At 43.6% G+C, this 15,196-nt stretch overlaps 1 protein-coding gene across 3 annotated transcripts; it reads right to left on the bottom strand.

Annotated features, from left to right (window-relative positions):
* Positions 1-452: 452 nt before the first annotated feature.
* ARHGEF39 (Rho guanine nucleotide exchange factor 39) lies at positions 453-15,187 on the bottom strand. 3 transcript variants are annotated; one of them, XM_005488778.4, is made up of 11 exons: positions 15,128-15,187; positions 13,799-13,887; positions 12,277-12,461; positions 11,280-11,374; positions 10,759-10,879; positions 9,632-9,750; positions 7,861-7,931; positions 5,996-6,124; positions 2,143-2,372; positions 1,144-1,232; positions 455-975 (listed from the first exon to the last, which is right to left on the bottom strand). In XM_005488778.4, the coding sequence occupies exons 3-11, from the start codon at positions 12,421-12,423 to the stop codon at positions 960-962; spliced, it is 1,017 nt and encodes a 338-aa protein (XP_005488835.2). In that variant the 5' UTR covers positions 12,424-12,461; positions 13,799-13,887; positions 15,128-15,187; the 3' UTR covers positions 455-959. The 3 variants fall into 3 exon arrangements, with proteins under 3 accessions (XP_026650421.2, XP_074388469.1, XP_005488835.2); XM_026794620.2 differs by having other exon boundaries at positions 453-1,232; XM_074532368.1 differs by having other exon boundaries at positions 453-1,232; positions 12,277-12,546; positions 15,128-15,181.
* Between the last annotated feature and the right edge of the window lie 9 nt (positions 15,188-15,196).

Genomic DNA, 15,196 nt, shown 5'->3' with positions numbered 1-15,196 from the left:
AGCAGAACTCTTTCAGAGTGATATAACTACTGAGCAATAAGAATCTTAATTTGTTAGCTTTGTCTTTAATTTCAGGCACAGCTAGTACTTGAAAGTCCTAGCTGTAATTTTGAAGTGAAAGAAAAACCAAAACGAAACCCAAACATAAAATCACAGGATGGAATACCCAATTGGAAAGGACTTCAATAACAGCTGGCCCAACCTTTCATGGCAAAACACAGCGGAACCAGTGTGGCTTCCTAAACTTTGTTGCATTTCTTCCTCCCAAGTTTCACAAATTTAAGAGATTTATACAAGTGGCCCTGTGTAGCAAGCTAATTGTATGGAAAGACAAAGAACCCCCATTATATATTCTCTCCTTGAGACACCTCACATAGTACCAGTTCTGTTTTAATAAACACGAGTAAGAAATTAAGGATGGGTGGTACTGCTTAAGGAAGAAGAAAAAACAGTCAAACTACTACAAGGTCAGTCAGACAGACTTTAATCTTTTTGTTTCTAATAACCTTGAAAGTGTTCTCTTTGCAGTTGACTGTATTCAAATAGATATTTTCTGAACCAAACTGCTGCACAACTTCCACATGATTAAAAGTCTATGCTGAGGCTTTAACAAAATACCAAAATTCCTTTAAAAAAACATTTAATGAGGGAAAGCAAGTCACACTCCCATTTGTTTGACCTTAAGTTATCTTGAGTTTTACTAAAGTGCAAAAAAGCTAGAAGCTTCTAAGCTAAATTGGGGGAAATCCTTGATACATGGGGGTTTTTGTGCACAAATGATTTTTTTTGCAGTATCTGTGTGAACCTTAGGGCAGCTAACAAAGCGTTCATAATCTCACAAACACAGTGTGTAGTCCTCAATCCAGTGCTACTATATGTCCCTGAACATTTTTATAAGATTGTGGAAGCGTCTGCCATGAGGGTGGTTGTCCTGCCAGTCTGCCTTGTACTCGGTTGGGTCAGGCTTTCAGCTGCCTGCAGAGCAAAACAAAGGGGAAATTCAGTTAATGTGGGAAATCTGTCCTCATTGTTCCCTTGTGTCCTGGCTGCCAGGGTCAGGCTGCTTCCATCGCCCTTATAACCACACAGGTTCAGTGGTCACTTCCATGTCCTGTCCTCCCCCTCTGGAGCCTGGATGCCCACCTGACTGCAGCTGTGAGATTCTGGTACCAGTCATTGATCTCTTGTTGGTTGCTGGACATCAACAGCAGTGTCTTGTGTGGAAAGGAAAGCTGAAAAACAAGCAGAATTTGTGGCATTCCTTGCCAAGGCAGCAGCTGCAGTAAAAGGAAAATCATCGCCACTGAATTCAGTCCCTGCATGCTGATTTTTACCCTCTTTCTTCCCACACAGAAAAATTTAGTCTTAATATTATAATAGTCTTATAATAGAGTGAAGCCAGAGACTGTACAGTACAGAACAAGTGCCAGTCTTGTCCATTGTTTCCAGTCAAAGTTGACAGCTCATTCTGACCTGTTTGGAGGTGAGCAATTAGAATTCTCGGCAGCTCATCCAGTTTCCACCATATTCCATGTCCCTAGGGCTCCTTCCACTACCATCATCTTCAGGCCACAACTTGCTCAGAGTTCTTTGTCATTGCTCACAAGAAAAGAGCTAACACAGCCCCAGGCGCAACCTTGGAAGAGCTGACTTTTAAACCCCTGCAGAGGGGGGTTGCAGAGAGAAGGCTGGTCCCTGTCAAGGAATCTGCAGCCCTCAGGGAGCTGGATGCACAACATCTGTTGCAATAATATCCACATCTTTTTCATTCTCTGTTTTTCTATGTGCTCAGTCTGTAATCAGTGTAATTCATTGTCACACGAGTGTGGGGCTGTCCCCCAGACCTGTGGCATGATGAGGGCTCTGATGAGGGCATGTCAGAGTCCTGGTGGAGCCTCCTCACCTGAGCTAAGTGAAGCAACCAGCAGCCTGTAACCCCAGAGTGTGCAGGAGGCGCCACTCCACGAAAGGAGAAGTACCTGCATCACTCAAGAAGGGAAGGGTTGTCCTAACTCAGACTTGCTCACTGCATTTTGTCACCACTGTCATCACCTCAGTCCCTCTGCTGCTGAGACAGCTGGAGACCTGCTTACAGGGCTGACTCCACTGGCACTTCTTCCTGGCACAGGTGGGAAGACTTACACTGAGGAGCCCTCCCTGGCTCCACGTGTGGCCGAACACTTTATCCACTGAGCACTGGTGGAGTGGATAGACAGCCTGGCAGGACAGTTTGTTGGAGTTCAGCAGGTGCAGCGGGTGGCAGGGCTTCGCTGCAATGAGGATATCAGAGAACAGGAAGAACATCCTGCGTTTCAGTTCTTCTCCCTTTGCAGGCACCACCAGAAGCCAGCCTTCCCGGATATACCAGCGCCCTGGGCATGGAAACAGAGACAGCTGTGAGAGCTGAGGGAGGGCAGGCAGGAGTAAAAAGGACGTAATGAGACAAACAGGAATACGGGGTGAGCCACCCTTGTAGGCCGCCGTGTTCTACATCAATTCCAGCCACTAGAAGGCACTGGATGTCAGCTAGGTCCGGCCGGATAGCGCCCGTGCAGAAGCAGAAACCAGCTCAAAACATTTAGTGTATGAGGAGCAGCTGAAGTTGTTATAAATCTGCTATTTTAACTAAGAGGATATTATCATATGTAAGTCTGTTTAAAGTGATCAGAATAAAAACACAGTTTGAGAACAGTATGCATACCTTTAAATTAACATAAGCCTTCAGAAAACACAACATGAACTATCTCAAATTGTGTTGCCGACAGAAAGTAACTTCAGGTTTGAAAACTTTTCATATTTTCCTTGTTTTGTGTGTGGTAATAAAATAAATAAGCTCAGTGGTATAACAGAAAGTAACTTCAGGTTTGAAAACTTTTCATATTTTCCTTGTTTTGTGTGTGGTAATAAAATAAATAAGCTCAAAAAACCTCCCCAAAACAAAACAAAACCATATTTCACAGATCATCTAACTATATACAGACCTACAGTAGCAAGAAAATACCAATTGCAGATTACTGTTCTAAAGAGAAGGCATGAAATGAGATAGAAAATGAGGAAGGTCTGCATAGGCAACCTTATCAACCTCTCTTGCAAAACAGAGCCCAGTGTCATCCACCTATGAAATTAATTGTGATTTAAAAAGAGCAAAAGAAAGCAGGAGGGAAGTAATCAAAATAATTTGATAAACCTAGCTGTAAGCAGCAATTAAAAATTAATAATAATGAAATAAATAAAATAAAGCAGGACTTCTTACTAAGATTATTGTAGAAGATAGCCATCAACTCATGGGAATTATGAGGACGCCTGCCAGGAAGATTATTTATAAAACTGTAAATCCATAACAAGGTATTGCCACCTGATCTTGTTTAGGAAATATCTGCCAGGGAATTTCAGCCACTCTTTCATGCCTTAGCTTCTGCATGAGCTATAAATACCTTTTAGAACAAAAATACAGCAGATTTCATTGTGGATTGTGTCTTATTTGAATGCAACAGTCACAAAACAAAGAAGCAAGTGAATTCCTGCTTAGCTTATTCCACTGGAATCACTCCTCTTACCTGAATAAGAAACTGAGGAAGGGAAGGGTGAGGAATCAATCCAGGTTTAAAAACACAAATGAGAGGAAGGTGTCAGAAGCATGGGGCTGGGCTGGGAGCTGCTTCCCTCAGGCTATGCTGTGATCAGACTCACAGGCATACAATCTGCCCAGACCATACTGGAAGTCTTAGAATATAGATCCATGTCCAAGATTCCCAGGTGTACAAGTTCTAGGAAGTTGTTGTGAAAGAAGGGCAGGAAAATATCCCAGGGAAGCTCCGGATAACAGAACAATGTGCTCAGTTACGGAGGCAGTTCTGAGTGATACAGTATTTGTCCTGAATGTAGAGGGCAGCAAGAAAAGCAGGGTCTCCTTAGTGGGAGCAGGATATCTCAGAGACACCGGAAAACGAGAGATTCCCATCTCCAACACTCCCTCTTTGTTCTGAACCCACAGCATTTTGGTTTGTCTCATGTTCCTTCCTGGCAATAGGACACAATCTTAACTGTCCTGCAAAAGCTATTTTGTTTCTGGAAAGCTGGCCCAAAACTAGCAAGCGCCAGCTGCCTCTTACATTTGTGCTTCTCATATCCAATGATAACTATGTAACTCCAGCCAACGGAAAACATGACTACAAGAATTCTCTGTCCTAGATAATGGAAATGCCTTTACTGACCCTCAACACTTATCCTACTATGTCTAAGAATTTTCAGAGACCAAAATAATCGGTGGACCAAACACTTTGACAATGGCCGTCTTTGGTCTAGTTATACTGCTTTGGGGTGTTTGTTTGAACTAATGTTTGTTTGTTTGGGGTGTTTGTTAGAACTAATCTTATTAGTTCTAACATTAATCAGGATAACTGATTGACCTTTTTACTTACACACTACCCCAAACGTGCCCAGGCACCCCCACACATGCTTCTGCTCAGCATAATCAGAGCATACCTGTGTTAGCTCCCTTTCACCTGGCAGCACCAAATATTCTAGGGACAGGAAAGAGAATTGTAAATTAATTTGCCCATTGATTGAGCATCTTTGAGAATAACCTCTGATAAGTAAACTTTGTTCTACCTATGCTGATTTGGTTAGGAAAGAGTTATCTTTTCCCATAGTGGCTGGTTTAGATTTGCACTAAAACCACCATTGACACCACAGGGATCTTTTGTTTATTTCTGTGTAGGCACTGCTCAGTGTCAAGGTCTTTTCTGCTCCTCAAGCCACAAGTGAGGAGATTGGGAGTGCACATGAATGTGGGAAGGGTCACAGCTGGGACAGCTGATCCAAAATCCCCAAAGGGACATTTTATATCATATGGCATCGTATTCAGCCTGTTATGCTGGGGAAAGAAGAAGGAAAGGGGGGAGTTTTAAAGTGCTGGCTCTTGTCTTTCCAGGTAACTACAATGTGTGGTAGAGCTCTGGGCAGAGCCCTTTTCTTGGAATAGCTGAACACCTGCCTTCCCATGGCAGATGGTGGATGAATTCCTTGAATGGTTTTGCATGCATGAACAGCTTATGCTTTACTTGTTAAACTCTCTTTATCTCAGCCCACGAGCTTTGCCTGAGTTTTTCCCCATCCCAGTGGGGAAAGATTTTTTCATCCAAAATTCACACATGTTAATTACGACTACATTGACAAGTGCCTGGAGGTTCTTGCATTAGAGACCTTCACACACAGTGACTTTAACACTCCTCTGCAGCTGCAGCACTGTGCCTGGATAACCTCTGAAATAGCAGAGTTCAGTGAGGCCACAGGTGAAACTCCAAATGACCATCTCATAATTGCTCAGACTGGGCACAGTTCTCACAATATTTCCTACACAGCTCAGAGTGTGGTCTGGGCATGGAGAGCACCCAGTCACATAAGAGACCTATCCATTGAAATGTTCTTGCATGCCAGTGACTGTGGCTTTAACTATCCCAACAATCAACACAAGCACACTGATTTCTGGCTCAGTTTAACCATGCAGATAAAAGAAAATTCTTCATATGAAGGGTGAGTGCAGAATGCCATTAATCTTGTAGCTTAATGTGAACAACACCACAGTTCTTGTGCCTTTGACACTCAGGAACCTGTGATTTCTGCAGTGGAGTAGGGATAATGCCACTGCTTACACTCAGCCAAAAGAATTTAGTGTCTCTCTTTCATTCCCACCCAGAACTTACACTCCTGATCTTCTTGGGTTTTCTAACCAGATGTCATCAGCTTCTCCTATCTGAATGTCAGGCAATTAAGCTGTTGCTTATCCTTACTCAAAAATTCTTGATTAAAAAAAAAAAAAAGAGTGCTAGAGTGCTTTAATTAGTAGTCATGCTCCTTTATCACCTATCTGGAATTTGGGCAGAGAGAAAACTGGTTAATGTGAGTTGAATCAGAAATATCAGAGATGAAGGAGAACATATGTACACATATCTCAGCACGGCAGAAGAAAAACAGAGTTGTCAGTAAGACCCACCTGCAGTCAAAACCTGAGTCTTTTGTCCTTTGAGCAATTTCTGAACCCTAAGAAGCTGCAAGGAGTTCTCTCTCTTATCAAAGATGTCTTGGACCCAGTGAGATACCTCACAAACAGATTTCACAGTCTCTGAAATTACAGCAGCATACATTGAAGTTATCACAAATGAATGTGTATTTCACCTTATTATACATCTTGCTAAGAAAAGACAGCATGAAATTAGGAAGAAAAGTTTTAAACCAAGTATCAACAACAGCTTATTCAGAAATTTCTGTGAAAGATTGGACTAGAACACCTCCAGAGGCCTCTTTCCAACCAACAATTTTGCAGTTCTAGAAAACACTTGCCAATGAAACATCAGAGAGAGGACTAATTTCCTGGATTTGGAAGCAAAAACAGGAAAATGCCCTACAAGTGGTGTTGACTGGTTGTAAAAACCACAGAATCATTTAGATTAGAAAAGACTACTGAGATAACTGAGTTAACCTAGGACTGAATACCTACTTGTCAAGTAGAAATGGCACTGAGTGTCATTTCTTGAACATTTTCAGGGATGGTGACTCTACCACTTCCCTGGGCAGTCCATTCCAGTGTTTAACAACCCTTTCCATGAAGAAATGCCTCCCAGTCTCCATTCTGAACTTCCCCTAGCACAGCTTGAGGCCATTTCCTCTTGTCGTCCTGTTGCTTGTTACCTGGAAGAAGAGGCCAATCCCCAGCTGGCCACAACCTCCTTTCAGGTACTTGTAGAGAGTGCTCAGGTCACCCCTTTTCTCCAGACTAAACACCCCCATTTCCCTCAGCCATACTTCACAGCACTCATGCTCCAGACCCTTCTCCAGCTCCACTGCCCTTCTCTGGACTCGCTCCAGCACCTCAGTGTCTCTCCTGCAGTGAAGGGCTCAAAACTGGACATGGCATTTGAGGTGTGGCCTCTCCAGTGCCCAGCACAGAGGGGCAGTCACTGCCCTGCTCCTGCTGCCCACACCACTGCTGATACTTTCAGGATGTCCTTTGGCCTCCTTGGCCCCCTGGGCACCCCCAGCTCATGTTCAGCCACTGCTGACCAGCACCCCCAGGGCCTTTCCCACTCAGCAGCTTCCCAGCCACTGTCCCAGCTGGAGCTGCAGGGGCTGCTGTGACCCAGGGACAGGAGCCAGCACTTGGCCTGGTTGAACCTCACACAACTGGCCCTGGCCCGTGGGTCCAGGCTGTGCAGATCCCTCTGCAGAGCCCCCTGCCCTCCAGCAGATCAGCACTCACACCCAGCTTGGTGCCATCTGCAAACTGGCTGAGGGTGCTCTCGATTCCCTCGTCCAGATCATCAATAAAGATAAACAGGACTGACCCTGATACTGAGCCCTAGGACATTTCTAGTGACTGGATATAGCATGAAGGTCATGAATTATCCTAGAAAATTGAGGCATGCTACCAAGAGAGTTAGAGAATGGTTTGGGTTGGAAGGGACCTTAAACATCATCTTGTTCTAACCAACCTGCCATGGGCAGGGACCTTCAAATACATCACATTGATCAGGACCATATCCAGCCTGGCCTTGAACTCTTCCAGGAATGGGGCATTAGCAAATTCCTTGCGCTACCTGTTCCAGTGCTTCATAAGTAGCAGAATATAAAAAAACCCAGCTGCAATTTCTCCAACCTAAATATTAGGCCATTTTCACAGGCAGTTACTCCATATTTTTATTCCTAACATGTTCTCAGAGACATCTTGATCAAGATGGAGAAGGAAAATAATAATCTACTAGAACCCCAGAGAGAGAGGAAGATTTTTTTTTCCTTTGGAACCAGGCAGTATTTGGGAGTCTGGTGCCAGTACTTACTTGTAAGTTTAGTGCCAGTACTTACTTGTAAGTTTATGGTACTCAGCAGTGTCTGGGCTGGTGTTCTCCAGCAGATCTCTGAAGAAATACTTGTACCTGAGGTGGAGAGAGCAGGTTTAATTCACAACAAGATACCAGGAACAGCAGCAGCACCTCCTGTTAGCACAGCACAGTGAACAACACTCAGCCAGGAGACAGAGTAAGCCTAACCAGGCAGTTTTGGTCACACTTCATTCATTCATTTTATCATCAAATGTCTCAGCTAAAATAACCCGAGTATCCTGTACATCTGCAAACTTTGTCTTTTCCTGGGGATGATACAGAAGCAGACTCTCAAATCACTTAAGATCATGAGGCCGTCTCAGAATTCACATGTTTTGTTATTGCTTTCAATAAGCAACAAATTTCTCTTTGAACTATCTATTTTAATAGTATCTGAATGGTGGTATTTATATAATGTTTCCTGCCCACACAACAAAATAAACGCATTTCTATAAAAACTAGGAACTGCCTTTTTCTTTTTTCCTTTCCAGTCCTTACTGGAGAGGATAAGATCTCTGCAAATGCTTTCTCCCAGTAAAGTCAAACAGAAGGAACTTAACAGATTCACAAACTGGCAGAACTCATATGACCTCGTGCATATGTTAAAAGAGTTTTAAAGAAATTTGAACATGATAGAATTGATTAATGAAAAAAATGGGACTTTCTATCAAAAAGCTCACATTTTTCCAAACATTTGGACAGCAACAAATATACTGCTGTTTTGCAAATTTAAAACAATTATCCAAAGAATTACAGTAAAAACCCACCAATCAGTTTCATGTTTACTTCTGCCAAGCTGATTAAAAACATTACAAAAAGTTACATGAAAGACTGTGGTATGATCTCTCCAAATTATTTTCAAAGAAAAGAGGTGCTCAATCTCTCACGTTTGCTTTAGTGTAGATAAGATCATGGTTGAAAAACAGCTATTGGATCTATAGCAGCAGAATCTGCGTTCCCACCATTATTACCCACACACCCTCCCCAGGAAAGGGCTGCCCATGGGGGCATGCAGCACTCTCCTCAGGCAGTCAGTCTGCCTCTTCAAAGGGAAGATGATCATAGAATATCCTGAGCTGGAAAGCATCCACAAGGATCGTCAAGTCCAATTCATGCCTCTGCATTTTTAAGACAACCCTACAAATCACACGTGTCCAATGATGTTCTCTAAACATTTCTTGAAGACTGGAAGTCTTGGTGCCTCAAGAGGGAGATACAGCAATCCTGAGTGGATCTGTCCAGGCTCAGACAAATGTGATAGGCATCAAATCTGACGAAAGCATGCGGCCCTGATAACCAGAGAGGAAAGAGAATCTCTCCTTCATTAATCTCATTTCTCTCCAAAAAGAGCCAAGAGCCAATCTCCAATAGTCACAAGGCTCCAGGTCAGCAGTCTGCATAAAAATGGAGCAAAAGCATTGCTGGCAGAGACCATCACTTCTGCAGCACTTCAGTCAGCTTGCTTTCAGTCAAAGCCAAACTTCAGTAGCTTACTGAGACAGCAGAAAGCATCCAATTCTACCCAAGAGCTAGAGGAAGAAGCCAGGGCTAAATACAACTGCCTTCCTGCATCATATCCCATCCATGCAAACTGATTCCACTTTACAGGCACATCTTTAGGTCTGTTTCATTGGAGTCTCTATGCTCTGATTTTGAGATGCAATAGGCAACTTTCCCTTTCATAGCAACAAAGATAGTGATGTATTCATTTTTCCCTTCTTATGCTAATTCCTTGAAGACTCACAATTACTTACTGGTGCAGCCTTTGCAGGGGCAAAGGAAGCAGATCCTCTAGCTGCCTCCCTTGAAACTGAGGTCGAGTCTCCTGGAGCCTCTTAAACCGACGGAATGACTTATTTTTCCTCACTTGCTCCTGTGTGCAGCAAAAAAGGGATTTAGCTTTGAGACTACGAAAGAACTATGTGCCCTGGTCTGTACCAGAAGCTGGAACACTTCAGCTTACAGTTTAGGACTCCAGGCCCACAAGCATCAACTTCTTTTGTGGCTATGGGCAAGCCACTGCCTTTCTCCTGATCGTTTATTTCAGTGGGTAATGGAAGTGATATCTCCCCTCCATACATGAAATCAAAGAAAAAGATGAGGTTGACCCAGTTAGGAAAACAAGGAGTGCACTTGTGGCTTTTTGCCATGCCTTTCAACAAAAAGCAATGCACATCTGCATTCCTGTCACCTTAAGACAAGTATCCAAAAAGGCTTTTCCTCTTGGAAAATGAAAAACATGAATACATGCATGCAAAGAGGGAAACATCCTAGTACATTCTGCATCTGGGAACATGCACTGACAAAACTGGGAGCTGAGTGGTTTAAACTCCAGATACAGCTGTCACGACTGTGGAATGAATAAATAAATATATATATACATATATATTCTGCAGAAATTAGAAATTTCTTGAAAATAGGTTGTATTTGAAGACATAAGTGGGAAGGAAAAAATGGTCTTCAACATAGAAAAAAAATGTGAAGGAAGAGGAAATCCCACTACCGGGACACAGTTGGTGGTAATGGGAAAGACTAGGAGACCTGACAATTCCTAGAAAGAGATCACTGTATCGTAGTGAAAGCCTGGAAACTCTCTAGACTTGCCAGTTAGGAAGGAGTGGGAGTAAATACAGAACACTGTTTCAGAAAGCAGTGCTCACCATATGCACATACATACACAAACACCTGAAAAGGCATCAGAAATTTGAAGCTCTAAGTAGAGTAGTTTTCACCATTTTATTGTGGAAGAAAGCCAGAATTTCATCAAGCCAGAAAAAGTAAGAAAACTGATCTCTCCAGAGACAGAAAACAAATGGAAAGATGTGGCAGTTTCACAGAATGAAAAAAGAGAAACCATATGAAGACTAAAGTACATATTTACCTTCAAGGCTTTACTTGCATGCTCCAAATTCTCAGCATAGTGGCCATAAAGATCCAGACTCTGGCAAAAATTTTCCAGTCCTGGTCCCAAATTCCCTTTCTCTAGGTGAAGTGACAGAACACTGGGCACAAGGAGCAGAGATATAGCTTGTGAGGGATACATTACTGATGGCATATTCACAGCTCCTTCTGATTCCTTCCTTTGCTGACCTGCCTTTACCATTTTCCACCCCATATCCAGTTTCTATACCAAATTTGTGCTTGAAGGCCAGAGAGTAAGCACAGAACACCTTGTGGAACTGGCATACTGAGCTTAAACCACTGTCCCGTAACTGGGCACCCAGACATGTGATACAGATCAGGAGTTTGCTGGGGACACCTCCAAGCGCCGCCAAGGCTAGCAGTGCTAGAAGTGAATGCCTCTTTTACAAGGGGTTAGCCTTATTTCCCCAACTCTTACTTTCTCATCAACAGAGGGTCCTCCCAAAATAATTACAGGAATTCCATCCTATGTCCACTTACTGACTGGCTGAATATAAGGACTCCAGGGGTCCAAATATAGTTTCCAACACAGCAGGCTTCAGCGTCCCTTTGGCCTTTAAAATTGTCACAAAGTACTAAGCAGGAAAAAAAAATATTTCAAACAGGTAGCATTCACAAATCAGCATAGAATCACTTAATGGTTTGGATTTAAGACCACCTAGCTCCCCCCTCAGCAGAGACATGTTCCAAGCCCCCTCCAAACTGGCTGCTCACTTCCAGGGATGGGGCATCCACAGTTTCTTTGGGCCATTTGTCCCAGTGCCTCACCACCCTCACAGTAAATAACTTCTCCCTAACATCTAATCTAAACCTACTGTCTTCCACTTTAAAACCATTCCTCCTTGTCCTATCACTATGTGCCTGTGTAAAAAGTTACTCTCCCTCTTTTTTATAAGCCCCCTTCAAGTATTGGGAGGCTGCAAAGGTAATTAACCTCTGAGGTCACTCAAAGGCCACTTGTGGCACACAGCAGAAGCCAGAAGTTGCAGCCTGAACACTCTCTGTCTTGCAAAACTATCAAATATTGTGACTGTCTACCTAAGATATGCACCATCAGACGTAAGCCTTACTTGTAGCTCTGACCATAACTGTAAACTCATGGAACAGTACCACAGCACTGAAAAGAGTTTATTTCAGTATACTCCAATGCATCTGTTTTTCACCATCTTGTTCATAATTTTTTTCTGTGTCCCTACGTTTCATACATCTCAGGCATCTTAGGGAGAACAACATATTCAATCAAAACTTAAAAGATTTATGTCTGTGTAGAGGCCAAGGCCAAAAAGCCAAACCCATGAGCTATTGAATATTACAGAGGAGGTAAAAGAAAAACAACAAAAAACCCTTTCAGCCCCAGCAGGTGTCCCAGGCATTAGGGATATACCACTGTCTTGCTCTTGACCCTTGCCCATGGCAACACCAATAAGTATGTGCTGTCTGGAGGCACCCAGATATCAGAAGGGGCAGAAATACTCACTGTGAGCACTAAATCCAGCTGTTCAAGGTATTTGTGTTCTGTTTCCAGCAGCTCCTTGGCTGTCCTGCTGCGCTTTCTCTCCCAGCGAGCCCGCTGGTCTTCCACAGTGTTTGCTCCGACCACAAATGGTAGGGATGAGGCACTCATGGCAGAGTCAGGGTTGATACACAGGGAGGGAAAGGATCCTGGAGAGCCAGGCAAGATGGGCACACAGCAAAAGAATAACCTACGTTGCAGAGTAGGATTCTGAGCTAAAAACTCAACACCTTCCTAGGAAATAAGGACAGTCAGCTGCCAGCAACAATTATAAACAATTTCCTTCTGCGTTCCCTCCTGTAGGCACAGAGGCCCTTCCTCAAACAGAGGAACACCAGCAGGGAGACCAGGCTGTGAAAGCAGCAGCAGTATATAATGATTCATCTGCAAGCAAATCTCAGTGCACAATCCCACGTGCAAACCACTGCTTCCTGTGCCTTGCCCTCCCCATTCTTTGCTTGAAATTCTTGTTAAACTCTAAAGTTTGTGGGTGGAAGAGGTATAGGAGCGTGGATAGGAGTAGAAAATAACCATAAGATTTGTCTTGAGGGGGAACTGTAACAGGACTTCGCCTGTACCACAGGGAAAGAGAAGAGAGCACTCTTGCTTGTTTCCCCATGGAGGTTACTAAGAAGCCAGTGGTTTGCTTTGTCATTTTCTAACTGTTCTTTGTGCTCCTGGAGGTGAGAGAGGCCTAGCAACTGCTGTGAATCATGCTAGATTCGTTCTGCTCTCCTGCAACAGTATCATGATTTTGTTGTGTGGAAAAACATTGTTTATCACGCTCAGAGAAAGAGGCATGTTTTAGCAGAACATTAGATATTGTTGTCTATTATTAGATATTGTTACTGTTCTTTTGATGAAAAGGCAGTGCAGGCAGTTGCACACTTGCCCCAGCATCAATTCTGCAGTTTTGCCGGAATCTGAGTTGCCTCTGAAAAGTTCTGTTTCCCACATAGACAAGATACACTAATACAGAAAGATGTGTCATCATAGAGAAAGAGATTTGTCAAACACCATCTTCCAGAGACATTTCAGATGCGTAAATCAATATCTGAAACAAAATTTTCACATTAAATGAGTACCAGGACTCATTTAATGAGTTGCCAAAAGTCCAGAGAGCTGAGGGATATGCACATGTTTTATAGTAGCAGCAGTTTATCCAGAGCTTGCCCTTATATTCACTTACAGCACAACCACAAGCCTAGCCAAGACCACATCTTGGTCAAACAGGGCAGACCTAGCCTGGATGGAGAGGAACAGTGCACACTGCAGTGCAGGGAACACCACCTTGAGCTTAGCCTTAGTCCAGAAGTGTTCAAGGCCAGGCTGGATGGGGCCCTGAAGCACCCTGTCTGTGGAAGGTGTCCCAGGGCTTTGCAGGGCTGTGGGATGGAGATGGTCTTTAAAGTCCTTTAAAGGACTTCCCTAACCCTAACCAAAACCATTCCATCATTACATTCAAGTGCAGTTACAAAATACTCACCAGTAATGAACTAAAGTGCTGCCATTCGCAGAGCGCCTCTAGCGCAGGTACACTGCAGTCAAGGCTTTCATTTCCCAGACCAATCAATTCTTTTAACACATAATAATTAAAACAAACAAGTTATACCAGGTTTGACCATCTACTGCTCACGTAAAGAAATTCTAACACTCCCATTATTGCACAATATATTCTGTGTGAGGTCTGCAGGGTGAGAGCTGTCTGCAGCCTGTGGGTACACTAGAAAACACTTGACCCACAAGTGGCAGAACTGCTCCAGCTTGCTTCTCCCCAGCTCACGTTCAAAAACCACTGAACACCCTCTATTACTGTTAACTATCTATAGTACACCATTAGCAGCATCCCCTTCACCATTTCTAAATTTTTTGGGTACCCTCAAAAGATGTCCTATTCTTATTGCACAGCCTCTTTGGTGTCTCAGGAGCGTAAACACACAGTGAGTCAGCTCCAAGGGATGGCTGCTCATCCCACACTGTGAGGTCAGAGAAAGGGGAAGGGAGAAACCCTGGAGCCCACAGCCACTCCTCAGCCACCCCGAGGACTAAAGGAGTAAATACTGCAGGAGTTAATACTGGAAGTAAAACACGCGCCTAGCCTTCCTTAAATTCGCCTGTGCTGCAGGGTACTAAAAGTGTATTTTGGATCAGTCAAAACCAAGGGTACTATATTTTTTCAGTAGATGATAAAAGATGCATTAAAAGTCTTGCAGGATTGAACAGAAAGCTACTCTTTACCAAAACCGAAGTATTTTACTTATTATCAGGGTTCTGTTTTGTTTTGAGGTTTTTGTTGCTGTTGTTGTTTTGGTCTTTTTTTTTAATCACATGAAATATGTTTCAAATAAATAAATGTTTCCAGTAATAAAAAAATTAAAAACCAAAAAATAAAATTAAAAAACCAAAAAATAAAATGTTTCCAGTAATAAAAAAAAATTAAAAACCAAACCACATGAGCACACTAAGAAAACATTTACTAAACTTTAACCAAATGTTTTTCTCTGACTACGACATGAATTCAGGAAATACTTGGTGGAATCAGGGACTAATTTAGCCAAATGGATTTTTATGGGTCATGCAGTTGAGCCTTGTGCCCTAAGCGGGGCTACCACCAAAGTCAGGCTGGGCTACTCAGGGGGTCATCCTGCCCAGGACTTTTCCTCGGGTGGAGATGGGGACGGGACACAAACACCGGTAGCGGTCCTGGTTGTGGTTGCGGTCCCGGTTATGGTTATTGTTATAGTTATGGTTATGACCCCGGCTCCACACCGCCCACGCCGCCCCCGCCGCCCCCGCCGCCCCCGCCGCCCGTTACCTGCCGGTCCCGCCGCCGCCCCGCGTTCAAACGGCGGCTCCGCCCGGGAGGGCGGTCCCGGGGCGGGGC

This window comes from Zonotrichia albicollis, chromosome Z, assembly GCF_047830755.1.
Source record: "Zonotrichia albicollis isolate bZonAlb1 chromosome Z, bZonAlb1.hap1, whole genome shotgun sequence".
Taxonomy (NCBI): domain Eukaryota; kingdom Metazoa; phylum Chordata; class Aves; order Passeriformes; family Passerellidae; genus Zonotrichia; species Zonotrichia albicollis.
This window is presented reverse-complemented; position numbering and strand designations above follow the sequence as displayed.

Coding starts and splice junctions, on each gene's coding strand:
- ARHGEF39 (XM_026794620.2), bottom strand. CDS start 12,423: ATGAGTGCCTCATCCCTACCATTTGTGGTCGGAGCAAACACTGTGGAA. Junction 10,880..11,279: donor TCCTTATATTCAGCCAGTCA/GTAAGTGGACAT, acceptor CCTTGTGCCCAG/TGTTCTGTCACTTCACCTAG. Junction 6,125..7,860: donor TGAGTACCATAAACTTACAA/GTAAGTACTGGC, acceptor CTGTAATTTCAG/AGACTGTGAAATCTGTTTGT.